The 25174-nt window shown below is 42.7% G+C and overlaps 1 protein-coding gene across 1 annotated transcript in view; it reads right to left on the reverse strand.

Annotated features, from left to right (window-relative positions):
* Positions 1–12572: 12572 nt before the first annotated feature.
* The window catches only part of MINDY4B (MINDY family member 4B), a 34640-nt gene continuing 22038 nt past the window's right edge, over positions 12573–25174 (reverse strand). Inside the window, exons 11-12 of the mRNA XM_077159134.1 lie at positions 14906–15086; positions 12573–12813 (exon numbers count right to left, since the gene is read on the reverse strand). Coding sequence (XP_077015249.1) covers positions 12668–12813; positions 14906–15086 — 327 coding nt within the window. The 3' untranslated portion in view covers positions 12573–12667. The remainder of the gene's footprint in view (positions 12814–14905; positions 15087–25174) is intronic.

Genomic DNA, 25174 nt, shown 5'->3' on the forward strand with positions numbered 1-25174 from the left:
ATGATCCGTTATCTTCTGCTGGCGTCTGGGCATTTAATCAGATTTCCCTGGGTGTTGGACCCAACAAGTTGAAAGATTTTTCTGTGAAATCTCTGGGTTCTGTTTTTCTTATCCTGCCCAGTAGGTGGCGCTCATGGCACTCGTTTGTCTGCGGGTCCCACCAGTAAAATGTGCTGTGGGTCCTTTAACTTTGGAAAACTCTCACCTTGGGGGAGGTTCGCCAGCCGAAGCGGCTTGGAGGAGTGCCAATCCGAATCTCCCAGCCGGCCCGGGGATCCGAATGCGGGGAGGGTCACTGGCCGCCACAGCCCGGGAGAGCGCCCATCCAAATCTCCTAGCTGGCCCGGGGCGCCAAGCGTGGCGGGAGGGCGCCAGCCGCCACAGCCCGGGGGAGTGCACCGTTCCTAGCCGGACTGGGAAGCCACGTGTTTGGAAGCGACCTCGGTCACCATTCTCCACGGCCTGGAGTTCTCCGATCCAATTTTCCCAGCTGGTCCGGGAGGCCGCGTGTGGAGGGGGCGCCAGCCACCGCGGCTTGAGGGGACCACCTGTCCAATTCTCCCAGCCGGCCCGGGAAGGAGGGAGGAAGGGACTCCAGCAGCCTGCCGCCCCGGCCCGGGGAAGCCCGCGCCCCTCGGCGATCTCACCGGAGCGGGTTCTCCCAGCCAGTCAGCCATTCCAGAATGGGGTACGCTGTCTTCCTGATCTCTGTCATGGCTCCGGGAGCTGTTCTGTATCGTTTCTACTTCCTTAGTAGCTGTTCTGGAGGAGGAACTAAGACCCTCGCCTCTTACTAAGCCGCCATCTTCTCTGGAAGTCCCCCCTAAATAGTTTTTTGATGCTCATATGAATATTGATGGGTGGGCCACAGTGGCTCAGCAGGTAGAGTTCTTGTCTGCCACACTGGAGACCCGGGTTTGATTCCCAGTGCCCCACTTCTCCCAGACTCAGGCCGCACCCTAGCAAGGCCGATGAAGCTCTGGCTCAGGAGTCACCTTCTCCATAGCTGGGGCCAACAGACAGGGAGGGGAAGGGCCATGGCGGGGAATGCAACGGGGAACCCAGCGGAGTCCCAGCTTGCTCAGTCGCGGCTTCCCCAGCCCACCCCCGGCCTCTTTGCTGAATGAAGAACTCCAGAGGCTGACTTGGGCTGGAGCAGTTTGTTCGAGCTGTGTGAAATGACAGGGTTAGGTAGCACTGAGAGGACTTAGCTTAATTAAAGTGCTTGAGTTGCATTCAGGTGATGTGAGATGAAATCCTGCAAATTTTGCAATGACCAGGGACTAGGGTCATTCCTCTGCTACCCCTTGCTTGTTGTAGGGCAGTGCTGCTCTTGAAGACTGATTCTGTGATTCTCTGATACTCTCTGAAGAAGACAGAGGTGCACTGGCTCCAAGCTCACAGCTGCATGCTCAGCCACAGATTCCCAAAGCATGACGTGGCTGAGGCGTGACACAGTAGGGCATGAGGCTGGGGTGGGACTAGACTCTTTCCTCAGGGTCATTTTATATTACAACCTTGTTGTTCTTTGCTAACACTGGGTCTCGCTTGGGACCACCATGACCCTTCAAGCATATCCCCCTAACTTGAGTTTGTGGGATGTTATAGACCATCTTACCCAGAAGGAGCGTGTATACTTTATGCTAATAGATCATTAATCCCCACAATCCTCCAGCCCCACTTACCAGAGAGGAAGAGGGAAAGGGAAGGAAGAAAGGAAGGAGGGAGTGCAAGAGTGCTTTTTCTAGGTGCCACAAAACAAAGGAGCCCATCATACCCTTTTCTCCAGGGCTATGGGGACCACCACCCTGCGGGTCTCTTATTAAAAGAATCCTTCAAGCAGTGGTACGTTGGAAAATATTTAACAGCCAGATCTCTGAAAAAATTTAAAAGCCATGATTTATAGTATTTGCCAATTTCTGTGATGGAAATACTCTTACCATGGACAACTTCAAGTTACCGTTGTGATGTCACTGGACTCAGACTTGGGAAGAGAAGTTCATATTGGTGGCAGCATCCCACCGCCTCCAGTGAGAGGCATGACGGAAGTCTGCTCTGGGACCTTGCATTTTAGCCCATTCAGGGGACTGCTGGAAGCATTTTCTAACAAACAGACAGACAAATAATGCATCCCATTATATACATAAAAACTGGGATCACACTGAACAGTGTGTTCTGTAAACATTGTTGAAATTAAACTTCTGATTTTTGTTCTCTACTGAAAAACTCTGATATTTAGTTTTTTGTACTTATCAAATAGCCTTAGAGAAGCAAGCTGATTACGTGTGTGTGTTTGATTATTAGGTTAAGAAAACTGTGCCCCAAATTGAGTAGATTGAAATACTATTGATCAATGAAAGGGAGTGGTAAGGGGGTATAGAAAAAAAATAGAAGGAGCAAAGGTTAAAATATATTGGGTAATGGAAATAGTAGTGGTCAGTGAGAGGGAGGGGTAAGGGGTATGGTGTGGATGAGTTTTTTCTTTTTTCCTTTTATTTCTTTTTCTGGAGTGATGCAAATGTTGTAAAAAATGATCATGGTGATGAATATACAACTATGTGATGATATTGTGAGCCATTGATTGTATACCATATATGGAATGTTTGTGTGTTACGAATGTTTGTTGTATGTTGTTTATCAATAAAAATATGAAGAAAAAAAAAGAAAGAAAACTGTGCCCTCACTTAAAACACCTCCATCCTTACAAACCTTATCTCTGTTTTCCCTTCCTTCCTTTTTCCCATCCTTCCTTCCTTCCTTTTTTGGTAACTGCTGGGGAAATTGAGACACTCAGAAGCCAGGTCCAGTGCGCAGACAGCACCAGACTCCTTTCCCAGACCCCCAAGAATTGGGCTTTATTTGTTGTTTAGAGCTGTCAGATATTTCCACAGGGAACCTCTTGTTATTTACTAAGTATTTTAGGCTCGTGGTTATAATCAATACCTGGTCACATCAGTTTCCTTTAGGGAATCTCAGTTATAAATTATGATACACAATTGCTTTAATATCAAAATTGACAGTTTTATCCCAGAAGACTATCTAAGGATTTTTTTTTTTAAACAAAGAAATTATAAGTTACCCTGTAATCCACCACCTCCCCACTTTTCAGTAGCTATCATAAACGATGATTATTGGAACTGGTCTGCAGTCCCCAGAAGTGAGGCCCTAGCTCGGGGAAGAGCCTTTTGTAGACATCTTCCCCCCAACCCCCCTGTTTCTTTTGTCTTTGGGAGGGATTGACCATGGCTTTGTAAACTAAACACACTGGTTGGTGAAGGATAATTTAGTAAAAATAGGGGAAGCGTATAGGATCTGTGTATTTATTCAGCATTTTTTTTTGTTCAGAGCTTACTGCGTGCCAGACACTGTTTGAGGTTCTGAGATTTAGAAGTGCATAAGGCAGACAAAATTTTGGAGCTTACATTCTATGCCAGAGAAGCAGACGGTAAATGAATGAATGAATGCAAACAAGGGCCAATGGCCTGGTGGGGCAGGCTTTTTGTTACAGGAAGCAGAGGTACCCTGGAGTCTTTTGGAAAAGCTCTGAAACTCTCGTCTTCCTGACTTAGACTCTTGAAGGTAGTTGTTTGTGGTCAAGGACACTGGAAGACAGCACTTGGCTTGGGTTCACCTTTCCCACTGCCCCTGGAGACCCAGCCTAAGGGGTTTGGAAGCTCCGCAGGCACCTCGGTCTAAGGGCCCGTGGGAAAGGCAGGCCCAGGTTCTCCCCATCCCACCTCTCCTCTCACCTGCTGCTTTACCCCCAGACACAGTGTACCCAGCAAGAACGGAGCATAGCAGGAGTGGCTGAGGAAGGGCTGAAGGAGCCATGGAAGCAACCAGAACTCCCAGCCTCCCGTCCTGACTTTGCAATTTACTACATGTATGGCTTGAGGCAGCTCACTGACCTTCTCTGAATCTATTTCCCCACCTGGAAAAGAAGCCTCTCAATCCACCTCAGGATCCTTGTAGTATGATAACCGACACACAGGAAAACATGTTGCAAACACAACCCACTATTTAAATGCATTTCATTTACTATGTTTTGATTACCACCTAAAAATGTGATGACTGAGTGAGTCAGTCTGGAAGTTGTCATGAGCTTTCTCTGGGATTCTTTTTCTCTCTCGCCGTGTGAACAGTATTTCCAATACACCGCTGGAAGCTATTTTCAAGAGGAGATTTAAATCAAAGATTAAAGAAACATGTAAAAGTACCCGATGGTAGTATGGGGCTTCTGTTTAAGGCTTGATCTCTGCAGTAGCAGGGGGTTCCTGGCTTGGACTTAGTGCTGAGATTGCAGTGGGTGCTACCCTGTTCCTGGTTGCTGGAAGGAAGGCATGAGAGGTTCCAAGGGTGTCTTGGACCTGGGTTGAGGGGGATGTGCAGGACCACAGATGTGTTTAGGAGCAGGGAGTTGGCGGGGAAAGATTGCCTGAGCAGGTGGACAGGGGTCTTTTTACAACAATGAATCTCTCTGCCAGATTGCATCAGATTCCGTTCTGTGGCCTTTAAAAGAAATGCCATTTCCTACAATTTCGAGTGCACATATAATGCGTACCTTGTTGTAACTTAATAACAAGTTTGATTTTTGGTGGTTATTTGCCTGGCACTGCAATTCTCCTAATTATTTCACAGGCAGCCAATCCCCTTTTAGGATTGCGTTTGAAATGTCTATTGATGCTCTAAAAGCATTGATTTGATGTCCAGGGATTTGCATGTGTGAAATGATCATTTTTGAAATTTGGTAATTAAAAAGTCTTCAGAGATGGAGAGATGGGAGTGGGGAGGTGAGAGATCGCAATTTGCAAAGTGTGGAACTCTATCAATGTTAGGAAATATTACCTGTGTCCGTTAATACCCTGTCTTTAAAGTGTGTGGAGATGTGTTTAAAAACATGTGCACTTTTTCTTTTTTTTTTTATGTTTTTTTCCCCACTATTGTCTGAAGTACTCAATGCTTTGTTGTCATCCTAATAGATTGGGAAATAGATTGTGGGCTGCAGTTATTCAAAAATGAGAAAATCAAAGCTCAGAGAGGAAATAGTCTTTTTTTCTGATACCAATTGACAAGCCAGATGTATTGCAAGAAGTCATCTTTTCTGAATAAACAGCTTTCTCTAAAACACATGTACAACTACAAGACAATACTGTACTCTTTATTCTCAGCTCTCTGGGCAGCTTGCCTTGGGATACTCTGCAGGTTCCTTCTCTCTCTCTCTCTCACACACACCCCATCAGCATCACACCTGCTTCATTCCCCACTGTCTTCAAGAAAGAAAGGGAAAACATTTGATTAGCTTATCAAATGATACCTTCCTATTGATGCAAAAAATGAAAAACTGATTAAATTTGTTTCTCAGACCAAAGGATGCAAGCGAGGAAGTTTGTGAAAAGGAGGAGCAAAGTGGAAAGGACAGGATGATTTTAAGAGTTATTTATGTAGAAGCAGACTCCATGTAAACCAAGCTAGCAAAAAGCTTTCTGGGGATTTCTGGGGAGAAGCAGCTGGAACGAAACCACCCTGGCGTAGCCTGTAGCTGGGAATGGCAGTCGTACACTCCCATTTCTTGTTGATCCTGGAAAGAGTATCATGCTGAGGGCAGACCAGGAAAATGGGTCTGGCCTCACATCTTAGGGTCTATTAAATTCTTCATTCTCTATTCATCCTTCCTCTTATGCTAGCAGCTTCAGCCTGAGTCTGGAGGGCAAAGTGACCCAGGTGATTGCAAGGAGCAAAGTCGTTTCCATGGCCTCCCAATTTTTTACCAAAATGGAAAATCTCAATCTATGGAGGATTCCAAATTGGTTTTTCATTTTAAATGTCAATAGCTGGGGCATCGACAATCAACTTTTAAGCGGTGATTACAGTCACGTCTTTATTTCTTAATGATCTTTTTGTGCGTGTCACAACTTTCTGCCTTTTTTATTATCCCGGAAATTCAGGCTCTGGTGTGTAATACATCTGATGTTATGCTGAACTAGATTCACAATTTGGAAATGACTCATAATATGCATGCTCGCACATTCCATCATCGAGGATGTGGTGCTAGTGTGACATCTGAGACTCTCCTGCCTTCTGAGACCATATTGGAAGGGGCTATTTTATTTTCATAGAGACAGTCGAATTCAGGCCGCCAGTTCATTTGCACACCTCTTCCCTCCCCTGCGGTTTTAAATTGCTTTGTTAGTGAAACTGCCTTGCTTCTAAATAGCAGTGGAGCCGGTTCCTCAGCTGCCACTTTCGTTTTGCCGACAGCGCTCCTGTCTCTCTGCCTGGGCAAGTCTGATTCGTTGTTGCAGGATGGTGGCTTAGGTGGGGGGCTGCAGCTGAGGGGTAAGCTGGCTGCTCCCTGCAGCAGTCTCACTCCGAGGATGGTCAGCTATTCCAAACACTCAGGGTGGGAAGGGGAGAGTTCTGGACACGTGGGTGTCCTCGGAGAGAGGAAGGGGCCAGTTGAATCCCTCCGGTGGGATTATATTCTCATGTAAAATAAAAACTAATTAGAGGTGAAGGGACTTAGTCGGGATGTGTGTGTTGGGGGGAGTCTGGTTTCAGAGTGTGTAACAGGACATACACCAGTTTCTTTTTTCAGAACTTCCTGGATTGTGTTGGGAAGCAGGGCTAGTGATAAAGCTTTCAGACCCGCTACCCCTCTCTGTGACTGACTGTTAACACATCTCAAGACATGCTGATTAGAGAAGGGAAATTTTTGTCTCTGCGTATCTATCGGGTCCTTACTATTTACCACGGCCCATTTTAAATGAATGGAATCGGTACCCCCCCCCATGAATAGCCTATTTTTAAAAATCAGCTCTATTGAGATAATAATTTATATTCCAAAAATGTTCATCTGTTTAAAGTACACAATACTATGGTTTTCAGCATCTTTATAGAGTTGTGCAACCATTGCCATAATCTAATTTTGGAACATTGTCATCATTCCCCAAAAGAAACCTATACCCATTGTTAGCTGGTCCTTATCTGCCCCTGCGACTCCTCCCCCACACTGTCCCCTCTCCTCCCCCTGCCTTAGACAGCTACTAATCTACTTCCTCTCTCTCTATAGAATTGCCTGTTTTGGACATTTTAGATGAGTGAGAGCATATAATATGCGACCGCTTGCGTCTGACTTCTTCTACCTAGCATAATTTTTTTTAGGTTCAGCCACATGTATCAGTACTTTATTCCTTTTTATTGCTGAATAATATTCTACTGTGTGGGTATATCACATTTTATTTATTCATTAACTAGTTGATGGTCATTTATTTATCATTGTAAAACATGGTGAGTGAAATAAAGGAAAAGAGCAAGGTGTTGGCAAGACTAAGGTGCTAAGAGAGATCTAATTTAGAAGGGGGGGGTGGTATCAAGAAAGGCCCCTCTGAAACATGTATTTAGCAGAGGTCTGAAGAACAAAATAGGGTGGAAGATTGCTGCAGGCAGAGGTCGCAGCACCTGCAAAACCCCTGAAATGGGGAAGAACTCAGCTTGGGTGGAGCACGCAGGCAAGATGTGAGTCTGGCATGAGATGACGCAGGCGATAAAGCATGCAGGTGTTTGCAGATCATGTTAAGATACGGGCATTTGGTCCTAAGTGCATAGAACTTACCATAATACGAATTACTATACTCTGATTAGATTTGGATTTAAAAAGAGAACTGCTGTGTGGGAAGAGGATTGGAAGGAGACAAGAGAGATGGTGAGGAGATGAGAGAGGGCGAGGTGACCGTTGGATGGCTGTTGTAATAGTCCGGGTGGGAGATAGGGGTGCCTGTAACTGGGAGATGGCAGAACAACTGGAGCTATTTTGGAGCAAGATTGACAGCTCCTGCTGCCCAGTGGGAAGGGAAGAATGAGGATGGGTCTTCTAGATTAGAGCAGCCTTCCCACCACGCTTGGGAACACTAATTCCAAGATTAAATAGCCATCAGGTCAATTTTATAAATAAATATTTCGGTCTCCTTAAATATGTGTGTGTGTGTGTGTGTGTGTGTGTGTGTGTCTGGTGATTAAATTGTCCACATGGGCCACAGTGGCTCAGCAGGCAGAGCTCTCACCTGCCAAGCCAGAGACCCGGGTTTGATTCCCGGTGCCTGGCCATGCAAAAAAAAAAAATTGTCCACATTTATACCCTTTATAATAAGATTGAAAAAGTCACTTTCATAGCACCACCTTGTGGACAGTAGTGAGAAGGTATTTTTTTTTCTTTTTCCCTTAACTTAGGTTTAGTCATTGAAAAACCAACAAACAAAATACCCGCACACCCATAAAGCCACACAAAGCTCTCCAGAAGGACCACCAGTTATCAGCCACCCCAAGTTCTTTTTGGAGGAGTGGGATATGAATATTCAATAGAGTTAAACTCAAACTGGCTATCCTCAAAATAACTGGTTGAATTCATTTAAACTTGATATTCTCCGGTTTATTTTAATGTCAAGTTACGGACCAAAAGTACTGTTTTATTTAGATATCACCTGATGGTCACTAATAGTAATTTTTGTTTCTATGCCACAATATCTGTCTTCAATATATTTGCTGTGTAGTTTCATGAATTCAAGATAAATATTTTTGTATAAATATCAAACTTGACAGAAATGGACTTAATTCCTAATGTAAGGTCCAAATCACCCGAGACTGGGTCTTTTCTATCGTTACCTGAAATCAGGTGTTTTTTCCTGCTGCTCTTGCTTTTTTGCTGGTGTCATCTGTTTCCCTTGCACTATGTCCCGTAAGTTAGTCAACCTGTCCTGTTATGTGATTGACTTCTCCAAGTACCAGTTTCTCCCTCTCTGAGACAGGATCCTCTCTTAATTCCCCAAGGCACAGAGAATACCTGGCTAGACTATCCAACAAATAGTACACTCAGTGGAATTACAGTGCAGGAGAATCAAAAACTACTTCTCCTAGCCATGTCTTTCTGATGAGAAGCCCTTTGGACTTCTGCCACTTTGTAGTTGGTCCTCAAATGTTGGTCCAGCCTCTTCACAAAGCTCCCAATGCTTGCAGGTGGGGTGAGGACATTTCTTTCCTCATCCAAGGCCTCCCTTCTTCTTTTCCCCAAGGTGAATAAATGGGGACATTCTCACTAGCGCACATAGGATATGTTCTTTGTACAACTCAGTTCTGGTTTCCCTCCTTTATCTCTGACTGCTCCTTCACTTCCTCCTTTCCAGGCTCATCATACTTGGCTAACAACACTGGAATTCCTCAGCCTTCAGTTTCAGGCCTGGCTCTCTTCCGGCCTCTTATTCTCCTTAGGTAACGGTATCCCAGAAGGACATGCCAGTGACCATCAGTGACTCCCACATGGGTTCCTCCCAGTGATTCTCAAAGGCCAAAACCTCTCCTCTGAGTTCCAGGTCCTCATTTCAAATCCACTATTCTACCTCTCCACTTGGGAGTTTCATGTCCAAGACTGAATTTGTGATTTCCTCCACTGTGACTCTGGCATTCTTTTAGTGCTTCCACCTAGTTACAAACCAGAAACCTAGAGGTCATGACTGATTCCTCCTTCTCCCTTATCTCTGTGCTTAGCAGTCTCTATCCCAGAGCCTTCTCTGTTTACCCACTGAGTGTATCTCTTGAGTGGTCCACTCCAGCCTTCTTTTATAGCCACCACTCTGTTCTAATCATCTCTTGCTTCGACCTCCGCTATAACCTTCTGACTAGTTTCCACATCCACTCTGGGCTCTCTTCAATCTGTTCTCCACACAAGCATTTTTTCTAAATGCATATCTTCCAAGTGACTTCAAACCTTTCCAACGTTTCCCGTGCCCATGGTTTACAAGGCCTTGCCATGGGTCCTTCCTTACCTGCCTCCCTAGCTGCTTCTCAGCCCACTCTTCACTTTGCTGTCAGCGCTCCAGCCCCAGCTGCTCCTTCGTTCCTCAAGCACATTCACCGTGGGCCTTGCCACGTGCTCCTTTGTCTTCCCCCTCCTACTTACCTCCGCTCAGCCTTCCTAATTCATGGTAACCATCTCTCCCTTGGAGTAGGCTTTCCCTGATCCTCCAGTTCTTTATTACAAGATTTTGCACAGCAGAGGTCCCTTCTCTCCAAAAACTTACCTCTGTTTACAAGTTTTCATCCACTAATGTAGTTATTTGATTAATTCCATCTCCTCAGAAGAGTCTAAGTGCTGTGAAAGTAGAGCCGATTTTGCTTACTGTGTTACCCCAGCACACAGCATGGGAGGTGCTAGGAAATGAATGAATGAGTGAATGAATGAATAAATGAACAGCTGTGCCCCTAATGTTCCGACAAGGCAGCATCTATTCAGAGTTTGTGTCATTCACCTGTTAATAAAACCAGGTCCAGGTGTGATGCAAGGTTGCACACAATCCGATAAGCAGGGCCAAACCCAGCCAGTTGTTCTCCATAGTTATTTCCACTGCATGAGGTGAGGATAAACTCAGGCCTGCCTTCCTCTCTGGTCTGGTCCCACCTGGTCTTGTGACATCACTGAGCAGACATTTGAAAAAATAATACCTGTACTTTGTAAGAACAAACAGTACTTTTAGCCTGTGTTTAAGAAAAAGAAAACTATTTTGCCATTTCCTCAAGGCCTGGTCTTGCTAAAAATATAGTCTATTTTGATAATTCTTTAGAAAAATTGACATCTCCATCTTAAAGCAAGTAATTGTCTCACGATTTAATTTGAGAAGCTGGAAAGGACAATTAAAGTAGTTTTTCAGAAAAAGTTCAAAAGTGAACTGATTTCCCAGGAAATTTCTATGTACTTTTAAATAACACGTATGCCTATAAAAAATAATTCAAGTCTTACTGGGAGCCCTTATTCTGAGATAAAATTAAAACATTTTCACTTAACTTTGACATATAAAGGGATTAATGCCTTTGTATATAAAACATGTACTTAATCTTCCTTCTAGGATTTTACTTACTTGTAGACTTGCCCCAAGAATAATTTAAGACAGATCACAACCACATATAAAATAGGACAAAATAACATAAATAATAAAATGAATTAAAAATTCAAAGGTAAGAAAAAGGGGAGGGAAAGGAAATGAATTTAGGAATGAGGTCAATTAAAAAAATGCCTTTTGTAAGGACTAAGACTCCGTCAGCCATAGGCTGTTTGTCTGACAGTTATCCTGTCTTGTTCCTTCCACAGAATCCTGATGTGCTCAGTCCTAGAGGATGAAACACGATTGATCTAAGAGAGCCATGGCCCCCTGTCTAGGCACGTCAAGTTTGAAAGAAACATCCTGATGCTTTAAGACCCTTTCAGTGAGATCTTTTTTCTCAGTGCAGCTGAGAGCTTCCTCAATGATGCACTTGCAATGGTTTCTAATTTGGTTCTCAGCTTTCCAGCAGACCATCCAAAAAAGGGACATCGAGTTAGAAAAATAGTTGTGTCCACAAAAATAAAAACAGCACTTCAGGGAAAGCACAAGTGTTGCTTCGACTACGACCACATATTTTAAATACATCATACAAATAAAAATGGTAGTGATAAAGACACTGTAGTCAGCCTTGGGAGCCAAATTGGCTTTCTCTTTTGACATCATTTGTTATTCCCCTTGAAGTTTCATTTTCCACATCCTCCATAAATTAAAGCATTCTTTTCTTCTTTGAGCCAAATGAAAATGCATTGAACAAATTGATTTGGGTAACAAGTGCAGAAAAGTTGTTCTTTAGAAACTAACCTTTAGTTTGAGAAGAATACAAAGCCCAAAATCTGTGAGTTGGCCGACCAGGGTGGGAGTCGGGGGTGGGGGGCAGGTTAAAAAGCTGTCTAGATGGTTCCCATCTACTTCTTTTTGAAAGAAGGTGTCTATTCTTTTCTTCAGAAAAAAAAACATAGTCATTTAACAGTATAGGAAAAAGTCATACTGTAAAAAAGAACTGTTTTCCCCTTTGAACAATGACATATGAAGAGACTTTGATTTTTAGATCATTTTATTTTATTGTGGAATCAAACTTCTTTCTCATTTTCTCTGTTTGTCTGGTTGTATATTTATATCCAGCTTATGAAAAAAAGAAACACACACAGCACTAATGAAAAGAATGTCTCCTTCAGCTTCTTCATCCTGATTTCTTAAAACTCACACATCAATCGCTGTATCTGCCAATTTACCAGCAATAGTTCCTGCATCAACCCCAAAGAAGCCGGTTTACTATTTTAACAACAAGCAACTTGCTAGCACAGGCACGTGAAACATATCCTTGCACAGGAATGCTCTCCAAAACAGGAAGTCTATGAGAAGTCTTGAGTTCTTGCCCAAAGTAAAAATCTGATGGTGCATTCCCAGTGAGTCCATTCTCAAATGAAAGCTAGCTGCTTGCTTCCAAAACTCCTGGAGAGAATGATACTAAGAAAAAGAATAATTCGGAGACAACATTCAGGAGAAATTTCCTCTTTCTTTTGAATAAAATGAAGGAACCAATCCACACAACCACAGAGGAGTTCCAGTGCAGACCTACTATATTTTTATACTATAAGGGTCCATAGTTCTCCTGCAATATTGATAGCACGGTGGAGGGTTTAACAGAGGAAAAAATGTAAAAAGTCCTAATGGAGATTTTAGTGGAGCTCATGAATAAGGAATGAAGAAATTAAATAGTCTCCAGCCAAATTAGGCTTTTGCAACCCAGCAGTGCAGTTAGATGGCTTCAGATTCCATTGCATATCCTGGTTTTCTCTTTAGAAAAAGGGAATGGTTCCATTCCATTGGATGGTGGCCTCTCTCCACTTGGTTCTGACTGCCATCTCAACTGGAGAAAGCCGTCTTCCTGGCCCATGTGTGCCTCCTCCATTCTGATCCTCTTCCCAGGAATGGGAGTGAGTATCTGAGGAAGGAACAGCAGGTATTAGAAGCAAGCCCCTGTGCACCGTTCCAGAGGCCGCCAGCGAGGAAGGAAAGAAGAGTGGGTGGGCTCAGCAAACGGCTCCTAAAAATGGTTAGGCACAGGAAGGTTCCAATAATTGGTGTGTTGCATGCCCCATACAAACTAAGCTTGAGGTTACCTGGTGTGCTGTGTATGTGGGGACCTGAATGTCTCAAAATTCAGGTCCCCAAATATGAGGCGACTTTCAGAGCCAGGTATGTGCCACTGTATGCCGTCATGAGAAACGGGAAAATTGGAAGCTTATCACTTCGCAGTGCTTGGTAAGAGGTACACCTGACATTGTTTGGTGAAGGGTGACGCCTTCTAGAGAGGTAGCTGAGAACTGTGTTCAAGGTCCAAGTTTGTCTCATACAAACTGTGTGGCATTTGAGAAATTTCTCAATATCTCCGAGCCTCATTCATTCAGTTAATAACTATTTGTTGGGCACCTCGGTTTCTTTATCTGTAAAAATAGAGATCATAATACCTACTTCATAGGATGGTTGGGGGAATTTAATGGAATGATGGATATAAAAGTCTCTTTGCAGTACCCAGAACATAATAGGTATGATGTATATGAGCTAATAAAAAAATGATGCATCCCTCAAAGGAGAGAGTTGAGGTAGAAACAGTAACATATTATAAGGGCTATATTTGTCAGTGTCAGACAAAATTAAATGCGCTAATCTATATTTCTCATCATTAAAGAAAAAGAATTATGGGCTGCACAGATAAAATAATCACAAGATGCTTTCCCAAATTTAGTTATAATAATGATAGCTTACTTATAGGGAGGGCTATAATGTGAAACACAGAGTGAGACTTTAGCAAGGCCATGGAAATGGAACGAAGACTATCAGATGCAAACTTCTGGTCTCACCACCTTTATTCCCTTGTCAAAATGGCCAGTGCTCAAAGACATTTAAGGTTAGTCTAGGTGGTAGTCAGGTTCAGGTGTCAACTTGGCCATGTGATGATGACACATTGTTCTCTTGCTGTGGACTTAAATCATGAGCATGTGAAATTCACCCATGGCTGATTGCATTTGCTATTGGCTAAGGAGTGTGCCTTCCACAAGGAGTGCGGTTTAATTTAATTAGCTGGAGGCTTAAAAGAGAGAGTTCAGAAGAGAGCTCAGCAGCTCAGCACGCCCCATCTCAGCGCTCCCAGCACAGCCCAGACCTTTGGAGGTGCAGAAAGGAATCACCCTGGGGAAAGCCCTTTGGAACCCAGAAGTCGGAAGAGAAGGCCAGCAGAGATGACCGTGTGCCTTCCCATACAACAGAGAACCTCGGATGAAAACTAGCTGCCTTTCCTGTGAAGAACTATACATTTTTAACTAAATAAATCCTCTTATTAAAAGCCGTTCCATCTCTGGTGTGTTTCATTCTAGCAGCATTAGCAAACTAAAACAGTCTATTTTCCTCATGAGTTAAAGAAAAATGATGGTTGTAATTGAAATGAAGTGAAGTGATCTGATTGGTTGTCTACTTGTCCCATTGGACTGGAACTTCCTAAAAGTTTGCTGGGACTGTGCCTTATTCACATTGCTCTCCTATGTCTAGCCCAATCAATGTCTAGCATATAGCAGGTCCTCAAAAGTACTTTTTGGAACTGATTTGAACAGGTTGGTTCCTCATGTCACCCAAAAATCATCTGGTAGGATGGGATGGAATTGGTGAGCTGGAGACCCCCCCTCCCTTGTTTTTTCAATATTTTTTCTCAGTCCTTAAATGCTTCATGCTTAAAGATAAAAGACCTTGCAAAAGGGTTCTTGAAAAGTTGACTCTTCACTTTTTGCTTTTTTCTCTTACCTTAAGGTTGTTTGTTCCTTTGTTCTACTTCTAACTCCCCTGTTCCTATTTAAAGCAAGTTTAGAATCCCCACATTACAGCCAGTGGTAGGGTTTAGATCCTTTGGGATTCATTTCAGAAATGAGTCTAAGCATTTTCCTGCAGAGCGAGCGTGAATATACACACAGCTGATAAACATCAGTCACCCTCCCTCTTCCAGCACATTAGAGCACACAGCACCCGGAGTCTGAAATGCTCACCTATTGTAAGAAACACAGGCTTTTTCTGCCAGGGCTGACCACTGCAAAAGTACAGATCAAAGAGACGTTCCATTTTCCAGTCTGATAAGAGCTGCCTGTTTGTGCTAAAAAGGACGCTGTAATTTCCATTGATGTTGCACAGCCAAATGGGTACTTTGGGAGTCTTCAGCATGCTGCCCACCTGGTAGGGGAGAGGGAATGCAGACAAATGTATAGATTTTGCCACATTGTGACAGATGCTGATACATTGTCATGATCAAAAAGCATCTTGGAGGCTTCTCAATGCACTTGTGCAGGCACTGTGTGTGTGGGAAATAAAGGCTTCATTGTGAATGAATTTGCATTTATAAATGGTGTGGTGTGGTGGTGATGCTGTGTTTTTTGTCCTGAAGGGCTGTTTTGTTTTAATTATGAATTGGGGATGGCCCTATGGAGGGAGAGGAACACCTTGTTTTGGTTGTTTTTTTGGGGGGGGCGGTGCATGGTCCGATTCATTCTAACCGCTGAACTACCTGTGCACCCAAACAATTTTTTGTTTTCTTTTTTGCATGTGCAGGCACTGGAAATCAAACCTGGGTCTCCAGCACGGCAGGCAATAAGTCTGCCACTGAGCCACTGTGGCCCGCTTTTGGTTTGGTTTTGAAGTGAGGTAGTGAATCAATAGATAAATTGAAATAAGAACAGAGGGGGTGGAATAAGAAAACCTCAATTCTGTCTTCTTACCGATTACTGCATTTGCTTCTGTTTCCAAGGTAGGGCAATATTGCATTTAACAGATGGTCAGACTTCTGGCAACATCGACCATTTGAAATAATTAGAAAAGAATATTTAGAATATAGAAATATAGAATACTTAGAATATATAAAAAGAGCTTCTGGGAAATGAGGAATATATGTGCAAATATGTACACATACACTTACCTTGTACATATACAATACACACATATGGGAAGGCTTACATTTAGATCAATGGCGAAGATGTACTTAAAGTAGAGAATGCTAGTTTAATATTACGTATAATATTGTTTACTATTTTCACCAGCTCATTATCTTGTTTTCCAGTGAACCATTGCTTGAGTCTTGAATTCTCATAGCTAGTGAGTTAAATCCCCCAAAACACCACTCTAATAGACCATGTAGTAAAAGGGCCAAGTGGCCTGCACATTTGGGTAGCCCTTGAGGGCATAACAATACATAAATCATATCCACCATATTATTTAAAGAGGCAAGTAAGCTTTTTTTAAAGGAAAGATTGTCATGAAAATTCATTAACTTTTAAAAAACTTTATTTTTTGCAACATGCACAGGAGAACACAGGCTAGTTTCAACTTTCTGACTGCTTGTCTTCTTGGGATGGCTGTTGAAATGTTGTGGCATGCATGCCTCTGGCTTCAGAGTTCCCTCCACCCCATTGGTGGAATGCCTCTTGCTTGTGCCTTCCATCCTTGTTGGGGATGTTTCAGTTTGCTAAAGCTGCTGGAACGCAATATCCCAGAAATGGGTTGGATTTTTCAAAGGTGGTTTATTAGGTTACAAATTTACAGCTCTAAGGTCATAAAACTGTCCAAACTAAGGCATGAACAAGAGGATCCCTTCACTGAAGAAAGGCCAATGGTGTCCAGGTTTCTCTGTCACCTGGGAAGTCACATGGACACATCTGCTGGTGTTTCTCTCCTGGGTTAGTTTCCAAATAGTTCTCTTGGCTCCTGCGGGTCCTTCTGGCTTCTCCCAGGATGTTTTCTTTCTCTCTTAGCTTCTCCTGGGGCATTTTCTTTCTCTGTTTTCAAATATCTCTGAGCTCTGAGCTCTCTGTGTCCTTTCAGAAAGGACCCCAATAAAGGATCAAGACCCGCCTTGAATTGGGTGGGTCGCATCTCCATGGGAACAACCTAATCAAAAGGTCTCACCCAACAATACGTCTGCACCCACAAGAATAGATTAGAAGAGCTTGGCTTTTCTGGGGGTACATAACAGTTTCAAACCAGCCCAGGGTGCAAACTGTCATTGTGGCAGGAAAAGCTGAGCTCCTCTTGCCTCTTCATTCTCTATCGTACTCTACTACACAGCTCTTTCATTTTCATGCACTTCTGATGAGTCCATGCTGGGGATCAGTGTCTGAGTTGAGAGATTAGAGAAAGTAATGTGGTACATATTCTGTTTTTGCTGGATGGTTAAACTCAGTGGAGCAGTTTGCCCAATGCAAGGTGGCAGAAGAGTCAGCGGGGTGTGGCTAAATTCAGTGGAGAAGTTGCCCAATGCAAGGTGGCAGAAGAGTCAGAGGGAAGAGGTGCAGCACTGGAAGTCAAGTGTTCCTCAATACGAGATGTTATCTGGTCTGGTCACGCGTCCCCAGGAGGCCCTTGAGTAAAATTAGGCCAGCTAATAGTGGTCAGCAGAGGGATGTTTTAGCAGAGAGCTGGATCAGAACCTCCTTCTTAGGGTGTGCCAGGAAGTCTAGAAATTGTGACTTCTTCCAATTTTCTAGAGCAATGAGCCTCAGCCTCACTTACATTAGCCAGTTGGAAGGAAGAATCAGAAGGTGGGAAGGGAAAGAGAGACAAAGGAGCTCTTTGTTCACATCAAATGAGTAAAGTTTCACGGAAGAGCCCATTCCCACAATAATCTTTAACCTCAGTGAACTCTCCTTTGCTCTTGAACTCAACCCATGGCAACAAACTCAATCAACAAAGCATTGAAGGAGCGCTTCTGATGAAATCCTATGCTGACTTAAGCATAGGATTTTTTCATTTGTAATGTTGAAGAGTTGGACTAGAATCTTTTATGGGTTGAAAACTGGCAGCCTGCCAAAGCTTGACTTTGGTGTTTTTTTTGTTTTGTTTTGTTTTATTAGAGAAGTTGCGGGTTTACAGAGCAACCATGCTCAAATATAGGATTCCCATACACACCCTTCAATTAACACCTCACATTGGTGTGTGCATTTGTTATAAGTGACGAAAGCACATTTTATAATTGTACTTTTAACTAAGGGATCATTGATCATGTTGTGCAATTCCATGGATTTTTAAAAAATTTTATTCTAGTCCCATATGTCCAACCTAAAATTTCCCCTTTCAGCCACATTCAAATATATAATCCAGTGTTGTTAATTATGTTCACAACATTGTGTAACCATCACCTCACCAGCACCCAATACAAAAACCTTTCCATTGTTCCAAATAGAAATCAGCATTTAAAACTTTAAAAAATATATATATTTATTCAACTTCTGTATGAAACTAAGTAAAGGGAAAGATGTTTATTGGGTGCAAAATTTATATTTTGGGTAGCGCATTTCCTAATTCAACTTGTACGGTCGGTTTAGTTAACACTATAAGTACATGGAATCTTGAATAAGGCATGAGATTTTGTTGGTTTGTCCAGGTTATATGATGCCCCGATATATTCCAGAATAATTTGGGCGGTGAATAAAGAAGTACTTGCAAAGTCCCCTTGGGGGAGTGGGGAGAAAGGAGGAAATATTCAAATTCCCCATTTGGAGAATTTCTGATGTTCTCACAAGCAGTGGGGACAACAAAATCAATAGGCTAAGCCCTCAATCTTGGGGTTCACCCCTACGAAACTTATTCCTGCAAAGGATAGGCTAAGCCTACTTAAAATTAGGCCTACAAGTTCACCCCAGAGAACCTGTTTTGTTGCACAAAAGTGGCCTTTCTCTCTAAGCCAACTCGGCAGGTGAACTCAGTGCCCTCCCGTCTATGTGGGACGTGACTACCAGAGGCATAAATCTCCCTGGCAATGTGAGACAGAACTCCCGGGATAAGCTGGGACCTGGCACTGTGGGATTGAGAAAGTTTTCTTGAACAAAAGGGGGAAGAGAGAAATGAGAAAAAATAAATTTTCAGTGGCTAGATATTTCAAACAAAGCCAAGAGGTTATCCTGGAGGTTATTCTTATGTTTTATATAGATATCCCTTTTTAGTTTATGGTATATTGGAGTGGGTGGAGGGAAGTACCTGAAGTTGTTGAGCTTTGTTCCAGTAATCTTGTTTCTTGAACACAATTGTATAAAGATATAACATTTACAATATGACTGTGTAATTTTGAAAACCCTGTGCCTGATGTTCCTTTTATCCAGGGTGTGGACAGATGAGTAAAAATAAATGGATAAAAAATAAATAAATAATGGGGGGACAAAGGGTAAAATAAATTGGGTAGATGGAAATACTAGCTGTCAATGAGAGGGAGGGGTAAGGGGTATGGGATGTATGAGTTTTTGTTTTTTCTTTTTCTTTTTCTGGAGTGATGCAAATGTTCTAAAAAATGATCATGGTGATGAATATACAACTATGTGATGATATTGTGAGCCACTGATTGTACGTATGCCATGACAGGATTTATGTACCCTAGAAAAGCCATGCTTTAATCCTAATCAATCTTGTGGGAGCGGCGGTTTCTTCTAATCCCCATTCAGTACTATAGGTGGGAAACGTGCTTAGGTTATCTCCACGGAGACGTGACTCAGTCAATCGTGGGTATTAAACTCGCTGAGGATGGAGATGTGTCCGCACCGATTCTACATGAATCTTGATTAGTTTACAGGGTTGCTATAAAAGAGGAGACTCTTGGAGAGAATGCCTTTTGAGAACAATGAGAAAGCCACAGCAGCGCTGAGCAGAGCCACGAAGCTGAGAGAACCACAGAGTTCACCAGCTCGTGACCTTTGGAGAGTCTGAGAGGGCAGAGAAGGACGACAGGATGACAAGAACCACGAAACAGAGTCCACCAGCCAGCGACTTCTGGAGATGAAGGAAAACGCCAGAGAGCTTCATGAAACAAGAAGCCAGAAGAGAAAACTAGCAGACTTTGCATGTGCCCTTCCAGCCGAGAGAGAAACCCTGAGAGTCATCGGCCTCCTTGAACCAAGGTATCTTTCCCTGGATGCCTTTGATTGGACATTTCTATAGACTTGTTTTAATCAGGACATTTTTTCGTCCTTGGAACTGTAAACTAGCAACTTATGAAATTCCCCTTTTGAAAAGCCATTCCGTTTCTGGTATATTGCATTCTGGCAGCTAGCAAACTAGAACAGTGTGTGAAGATTTCTCAATAAAAATATTTTTAAAAATATATACTTAAACAGATAAAAATAGGCTGCATGGAAAAATTCATTATTGTGGCGTGATGTTAAACAACATTAATGGACCCCTCAGCCTTGGTGTTTCTCCCTATAACAGAAGGATCCACGGTTGCCATTCAGTTTCTTTTCTTCTCAGTCCCTCAGAAAATCTCTGTGTTCAGGATCAAATTCTATTATAGGGCAAATTCAGAAAAACTTTCATGTTTTGTAAACCTAAATTTTAAAGGTTAATAACTTGACATTTTGACTTTTCAATAGTTCAATTCAAATCTCTTAGTTTTCTTTCATTTAAATTTTTCAGATGTGGGTGAGTGGGTGAATGAGAGACTTCTTTTCTTTTAAGCTTTTCGCTTTTAGCTACCACAGAGAAATTGTATTATTGTGCTTAAAAGACATCTTGGCCTTAGTTGATAGTTTAAAAAAGAATGTGCGTCTCACAGCGGACATGGGATTTGCTCATCTCCTCACACTATAACATGACCATCTCACATATCAACTGTGGGGCACATCCACCCTCTGGCTACAAATAGAGATGAAACAAAGAGGATGTGTCACTGAAGCAGCAGCATGTGTTTAAATTCCAGGCCCATCCAAATTCTAAATGGCTTTGTAACCGCTCTTTAGTTATAAAATAAACATTTTCTTTCTTAGGCCCTCTTGTGAAGGGTTTTCTTCCCCCAAGGCTCTCCTTGGGTGTTTGGCACTCTTCTTGTAAGGGTATATGCAATCAAAATAAGATATGCAGGGCATGGAATAACTGAAATTTGGAAAGCTTGGAATAAACCAACTAGGAAACTGAAAGCTGTTTGTAATGAAATACCGTTCCATTTGAACTTGAGATTGATCTTCTCGCTGATTTTAAACCAAAGAACGCTCCTGTAAATTATGCCTGTGTGAATGTATTAGTGTATGTATACCTATGATATTGTTTCACAGAATCTTTGTAACGTAGGCAAGTTCAACTGGTGCTCAGGAGAACACACTCTGAGTTGCTGACACCACAGCGTTGTTACTTTATGCAACAATTCTTGTTTGGGGTTGAATTGTGTCACCCCCTAAAAGACAGGTTCAAGTCGATAACCTGGTCCTGCGAATGTGATGATGCAATTAGTTAAGATGAGGCCAAACTGGGTTAGGATGGGCTCTAATTCAGTATGAATGGTACTCTTAATAGAAGAGGAAATTTGGTCACATGGATAGGGGGAGAAGGCCATGTGACGGCTGAGGCAGAGATTAGAGTGAGGCATCTGCAAGTTTAGGATTGCTAGCAAACCCCCGAAGCTAGAAGAGGCAAGGAAGGATTCTCTCTTACAGCTTTCCGAGGGAGCATGGGCCTGTGGACACTTAGATTTCAGACTTCTAGTTTTCAGAATGGTGAGATCATAAACCTCTGTTGTTGTTAAGCCATCCAAATTGTGGCAATTTGTTACAGCACCCCTAGCTAAATAACCCAGTTTTCTTTCCTGAACTCAAAGCTGCTCTACTTTTTAGAGTAGGAGGAAAATGAATTGTTCATGAATACAAAATCGCCAACCCACAAAGTGACCATACAGAGAATTCACAGTAGCTGAGAGAGCCTCTCCTGCCTTTAGAAGTTCTGATGTGAAGGAAAATGTCGTGCTTGACCTGTCATGGCACTTTGGGTATGAATTCCAAGAGCTAAACCTTAAGATGACAGCTGAGAACACACCTGGTTTAAAAGGAGTCTTGCAGAAACAAAACAAAGCACTACCCAATGAATCCCATCGAATCTTACACCCCCCTTCTTTTCTTGGCATGCCACATAGTCAGTTTGATTGGAATTTTCAGTTTTCAGCATTCGTATTGCTTTCGGTTAGACACCTTTTACCAGCTACCCCCCCAAAAGCAGGATTCTAAATATATTTTATTGGTGAGATTCCACCAATGCATAATTTGTGCATGTTGCCTCATGTTGCCATGGCAAAAAGGAAATTCAATTGTGATACAGTGGTGCTATAAATAAAGCACCTTTCTCCTTAAGTTCACTTGTTGTGTAATAAGCCCAGTAGTTTCAGCATTACTTGCAAAAACCAAGCCTTTCCTAATATATGCCATTTAAGCCAACGCAAAATCTAAGCGCAGGAAGAATGATGGACAAATTCTAAGGGCTGGTGGGTAAGGATGCAATTCTTTTTTTATGCTATCTAGAACAAAGGAGTTTAGAATGTGCCTTTGCATAACGAGCTTGATATTGCAAGTCCCAAGGCCTCAGTCTTGGGAAAGGTGCTGGACCCTTGGTGTTTTCTTCCCTCATTCCTGATGATAATTCCCAGGTAGGACTGTTAATTTTCTGACTTTCATCTCTGCCACCTGGAAAACAGAGCGGCTGCCACCTCTTTCACGGAGTTTGCAGGCACGTCGTAAAGACAAATTAGTGCTTGTAGGATGTTGCCTCGATATGGTGGGAGAATCCAGTGGGTGGAGCTTCATTTGACATTTTTGTGGTTGGATTTCTTCCAATCAGGCACTTTAAAGTGAAAAGGTAAAGAGAGAAGAGGTTGCAACTGGGATGGCAGTGTGCTCTGCCAGGGCTGCCCAGGGGAGTAATTGTGGCAAGACCTAAATGACTTCAGTCCCTTTTAAAAAATCAGAGTTGGTTTTTCTTCTCAGTGGCAGGTGCAAAGATAATGTGAACCTCCTAAGGCTTTCCAGATGGCGTTAGACTCTAACTGCTTTATGCTCTCCACTTAGGTATTGGAACCTCCTTCTCAAACTGGTAACTTTAAATAGAAAAGTAACACGGAGGCTTCAAAATAGCGTCTCATCTTGCGTGTAGCTGGCTGTGTCCCACCTCAGCCATCAGTCTGGTGGGCTCTGGAGGACTTGTCATGTCATCCAATGACAACTCCATCTGTGCACGTGTGTGTGTTTCAATCTCACCTACTGGGCTGTGACATTGGGACTGAAAGACATGTGTTTTTGCAATCTCTGCAACTTTATCACAGACTAAAAAGACAAATTTCCTTGGAGAAGAAAGAGGCAGCATTGAAGGAAGGTTTTCACCTTGACAGCAAAAGCTAGCTGTAAGGTATCACTTTGTTCTTTTTTTTTTAACTAGAAATCTTTCTCATAGTACATTTTTATTATCAGCACGCACACATAATCTTTAGATTTATAGCACCCATGTCGGCATGAGCCACTCAATGCCCTAAAGCGCTGGTATACCCATTCATGGGTCTTGAATGGGTCTCAGTGCCTGAGAGCAGAAAAGGGAAAGGGAGTGAGTGGGGCAGGTTCTGAACAATCCAGTGATATTTAGAGCACTGTTCTGAAACCACAGCAGCTCTTTCTTAAGCTAACCTCTGCTCTGCAAAGCATTTCTGTTCCCTGCTGGAATATTGTGAAATATTAGCCCTCTGGACACATTGCAGTCAGACATACGGGCATGTCTCTGAGTACCACCAAGCTTATCCTCCCAGGCCTGAGAATTTCCATACACCTGGGAGAAGCAGTTCTGATCAAAGAGGGCAAACACTTCAGAGAGTGGAGGGCCTCTAAAGATTTGCAGTACACACTCAGCTCAAACTTAGAACCGCTTTAACCCAGAATTCAAGAGATAAAGTTCTAGCCTGTTGAGTACAACTCGCCTGCATTCTAAAACCTGGCCAGGATTTTGCCTCCATCTGAATGTTATAGTCCAACATCAGGCTGTCTGTCATGGATTAGTTTAAAAGCCCTTGCGATAGAGAATAATTCTGAGAGCCGGCATTTGTATATTTTCCCACATTATTAGAAAACAAGCAAGGAGGATAATGACAGGCAGTGTGGTGCAGTGGACAGAAGAATGTGGGCTGGGAATTTAGATAGAACTGGGTTCTTAATGCCAGCTCTGCTGCACAGCCAGCTGGTGGCCTCAGGCAAGTTCCTGCAGCTCTCATACCTCTCTCTCTCTTACACCTCTTCTGATCTCTAAACTGAATAATCAACCAATAATAGACTCTGAACGTAAACTAATGCTGATGAAAACTTTGAGTGGAAGTGATGATTAAATGAAATAAGAAATCATGGTAAGTGGTTCATAGAGAGCCCAGCGCATAGTACGTGCCTTTTGCTTGGTGGTTGTTAGTACAGCACTGAATAAATAAGCTTCACAGAGGCCGTCCCTCAGAGGAGGTAAGAAACATATATATATATATATATGGGGGGATGTCATATTTATTTCAATAATATGCATGAATTATGGAGTGCTTTAATCACAAAATAATGAGCTGGTATAGAAAGCACCCTCAGATAAAATCAATTTTATATGTACACATATATGTGCCTAACATATTCAAATATTGCAGCAGTTCAGGTAAGAAACCACCAGCCTGCACTTGTTCTTTAGCACATTTGTTCTGAAACCAAACTCCAAACGCATGACAAAGGCAACATAACGAGCATCCTCGGGTTTTCATGCCATTAGGGTACAATTTCACGCAATTTTCACTGAGGGCAGGACTCACAGCTTCTCCCTGGGGAGAGAACACTGAATCCAAGAAGGAAGGATAAAAAGCTGCATTTTTCAAAAAAAAGGAGCATTATAGATTTAATTCTATGCAGATTTTAAAGCTAAACCTGAGTGGCTTCCATCCTTTGCCCCACGTCCAACTGGTGAGTCTGGTACATGTTGCCCTCACCTACTCTTTTTTTTTTCTCTCTCTCTCTCTCTTTTTTGGCATGGGCAGGCTCTGGGAATAGCGTGCGAGAATTCTGCAATTGAGCCACCATCCCACCACCCCCGAAAGCACCTTTTAAAATACTTTGTGTCAAGGCCTCCTGACCAACTTTGAGGTCCCAGCAAACATCCACTTTATTATTAGAAGATATTTCAGGCTCTGCAAGTAATTTCCCTTAGAGCATGATGTAGCAGCTCTGTTAGTCTGAACTGACTTGTGGAGAAAGAAATGGTGACCCAGAGAAAGTGACAACACCGGATCCCTGGGGATTCCTGCATCTTTGGCGCCTTTTATTTTTGAGGGGGTGGGGCCAGAGAGTCTCTTTTCTCAGAGCAACGTAGTGGCTTTTTACCAAGTACCTGCTTATTCTTAATTTAAGCTAAGGTCTGAAACTTGTCCCCAAAGCCATGCAAATGTTAAAAAGGAGCAGAAAGCTGTCTTTCTGATGCTGATCACAAGATACGCTTTCTTGTAAATTCCACTGAAATAGCTA

The sequence above is a fragment of the Tamandua tetradactyla genome, chromosome 5, assembly GCF_023851605.1.
Source record: "Tamandua tetradactyla isolate mTamTet1 chromosome 5, mTamTet1.pri, whole genome shotgun sequence".
Classification (NCBI taxonomy): domain Eukaryota; kingdom Metazoa; phylum Chordata; class Mammalia; order Pilosa; family Myrmecophagidae; genus Tamandua; species Tamandua tetradactyla.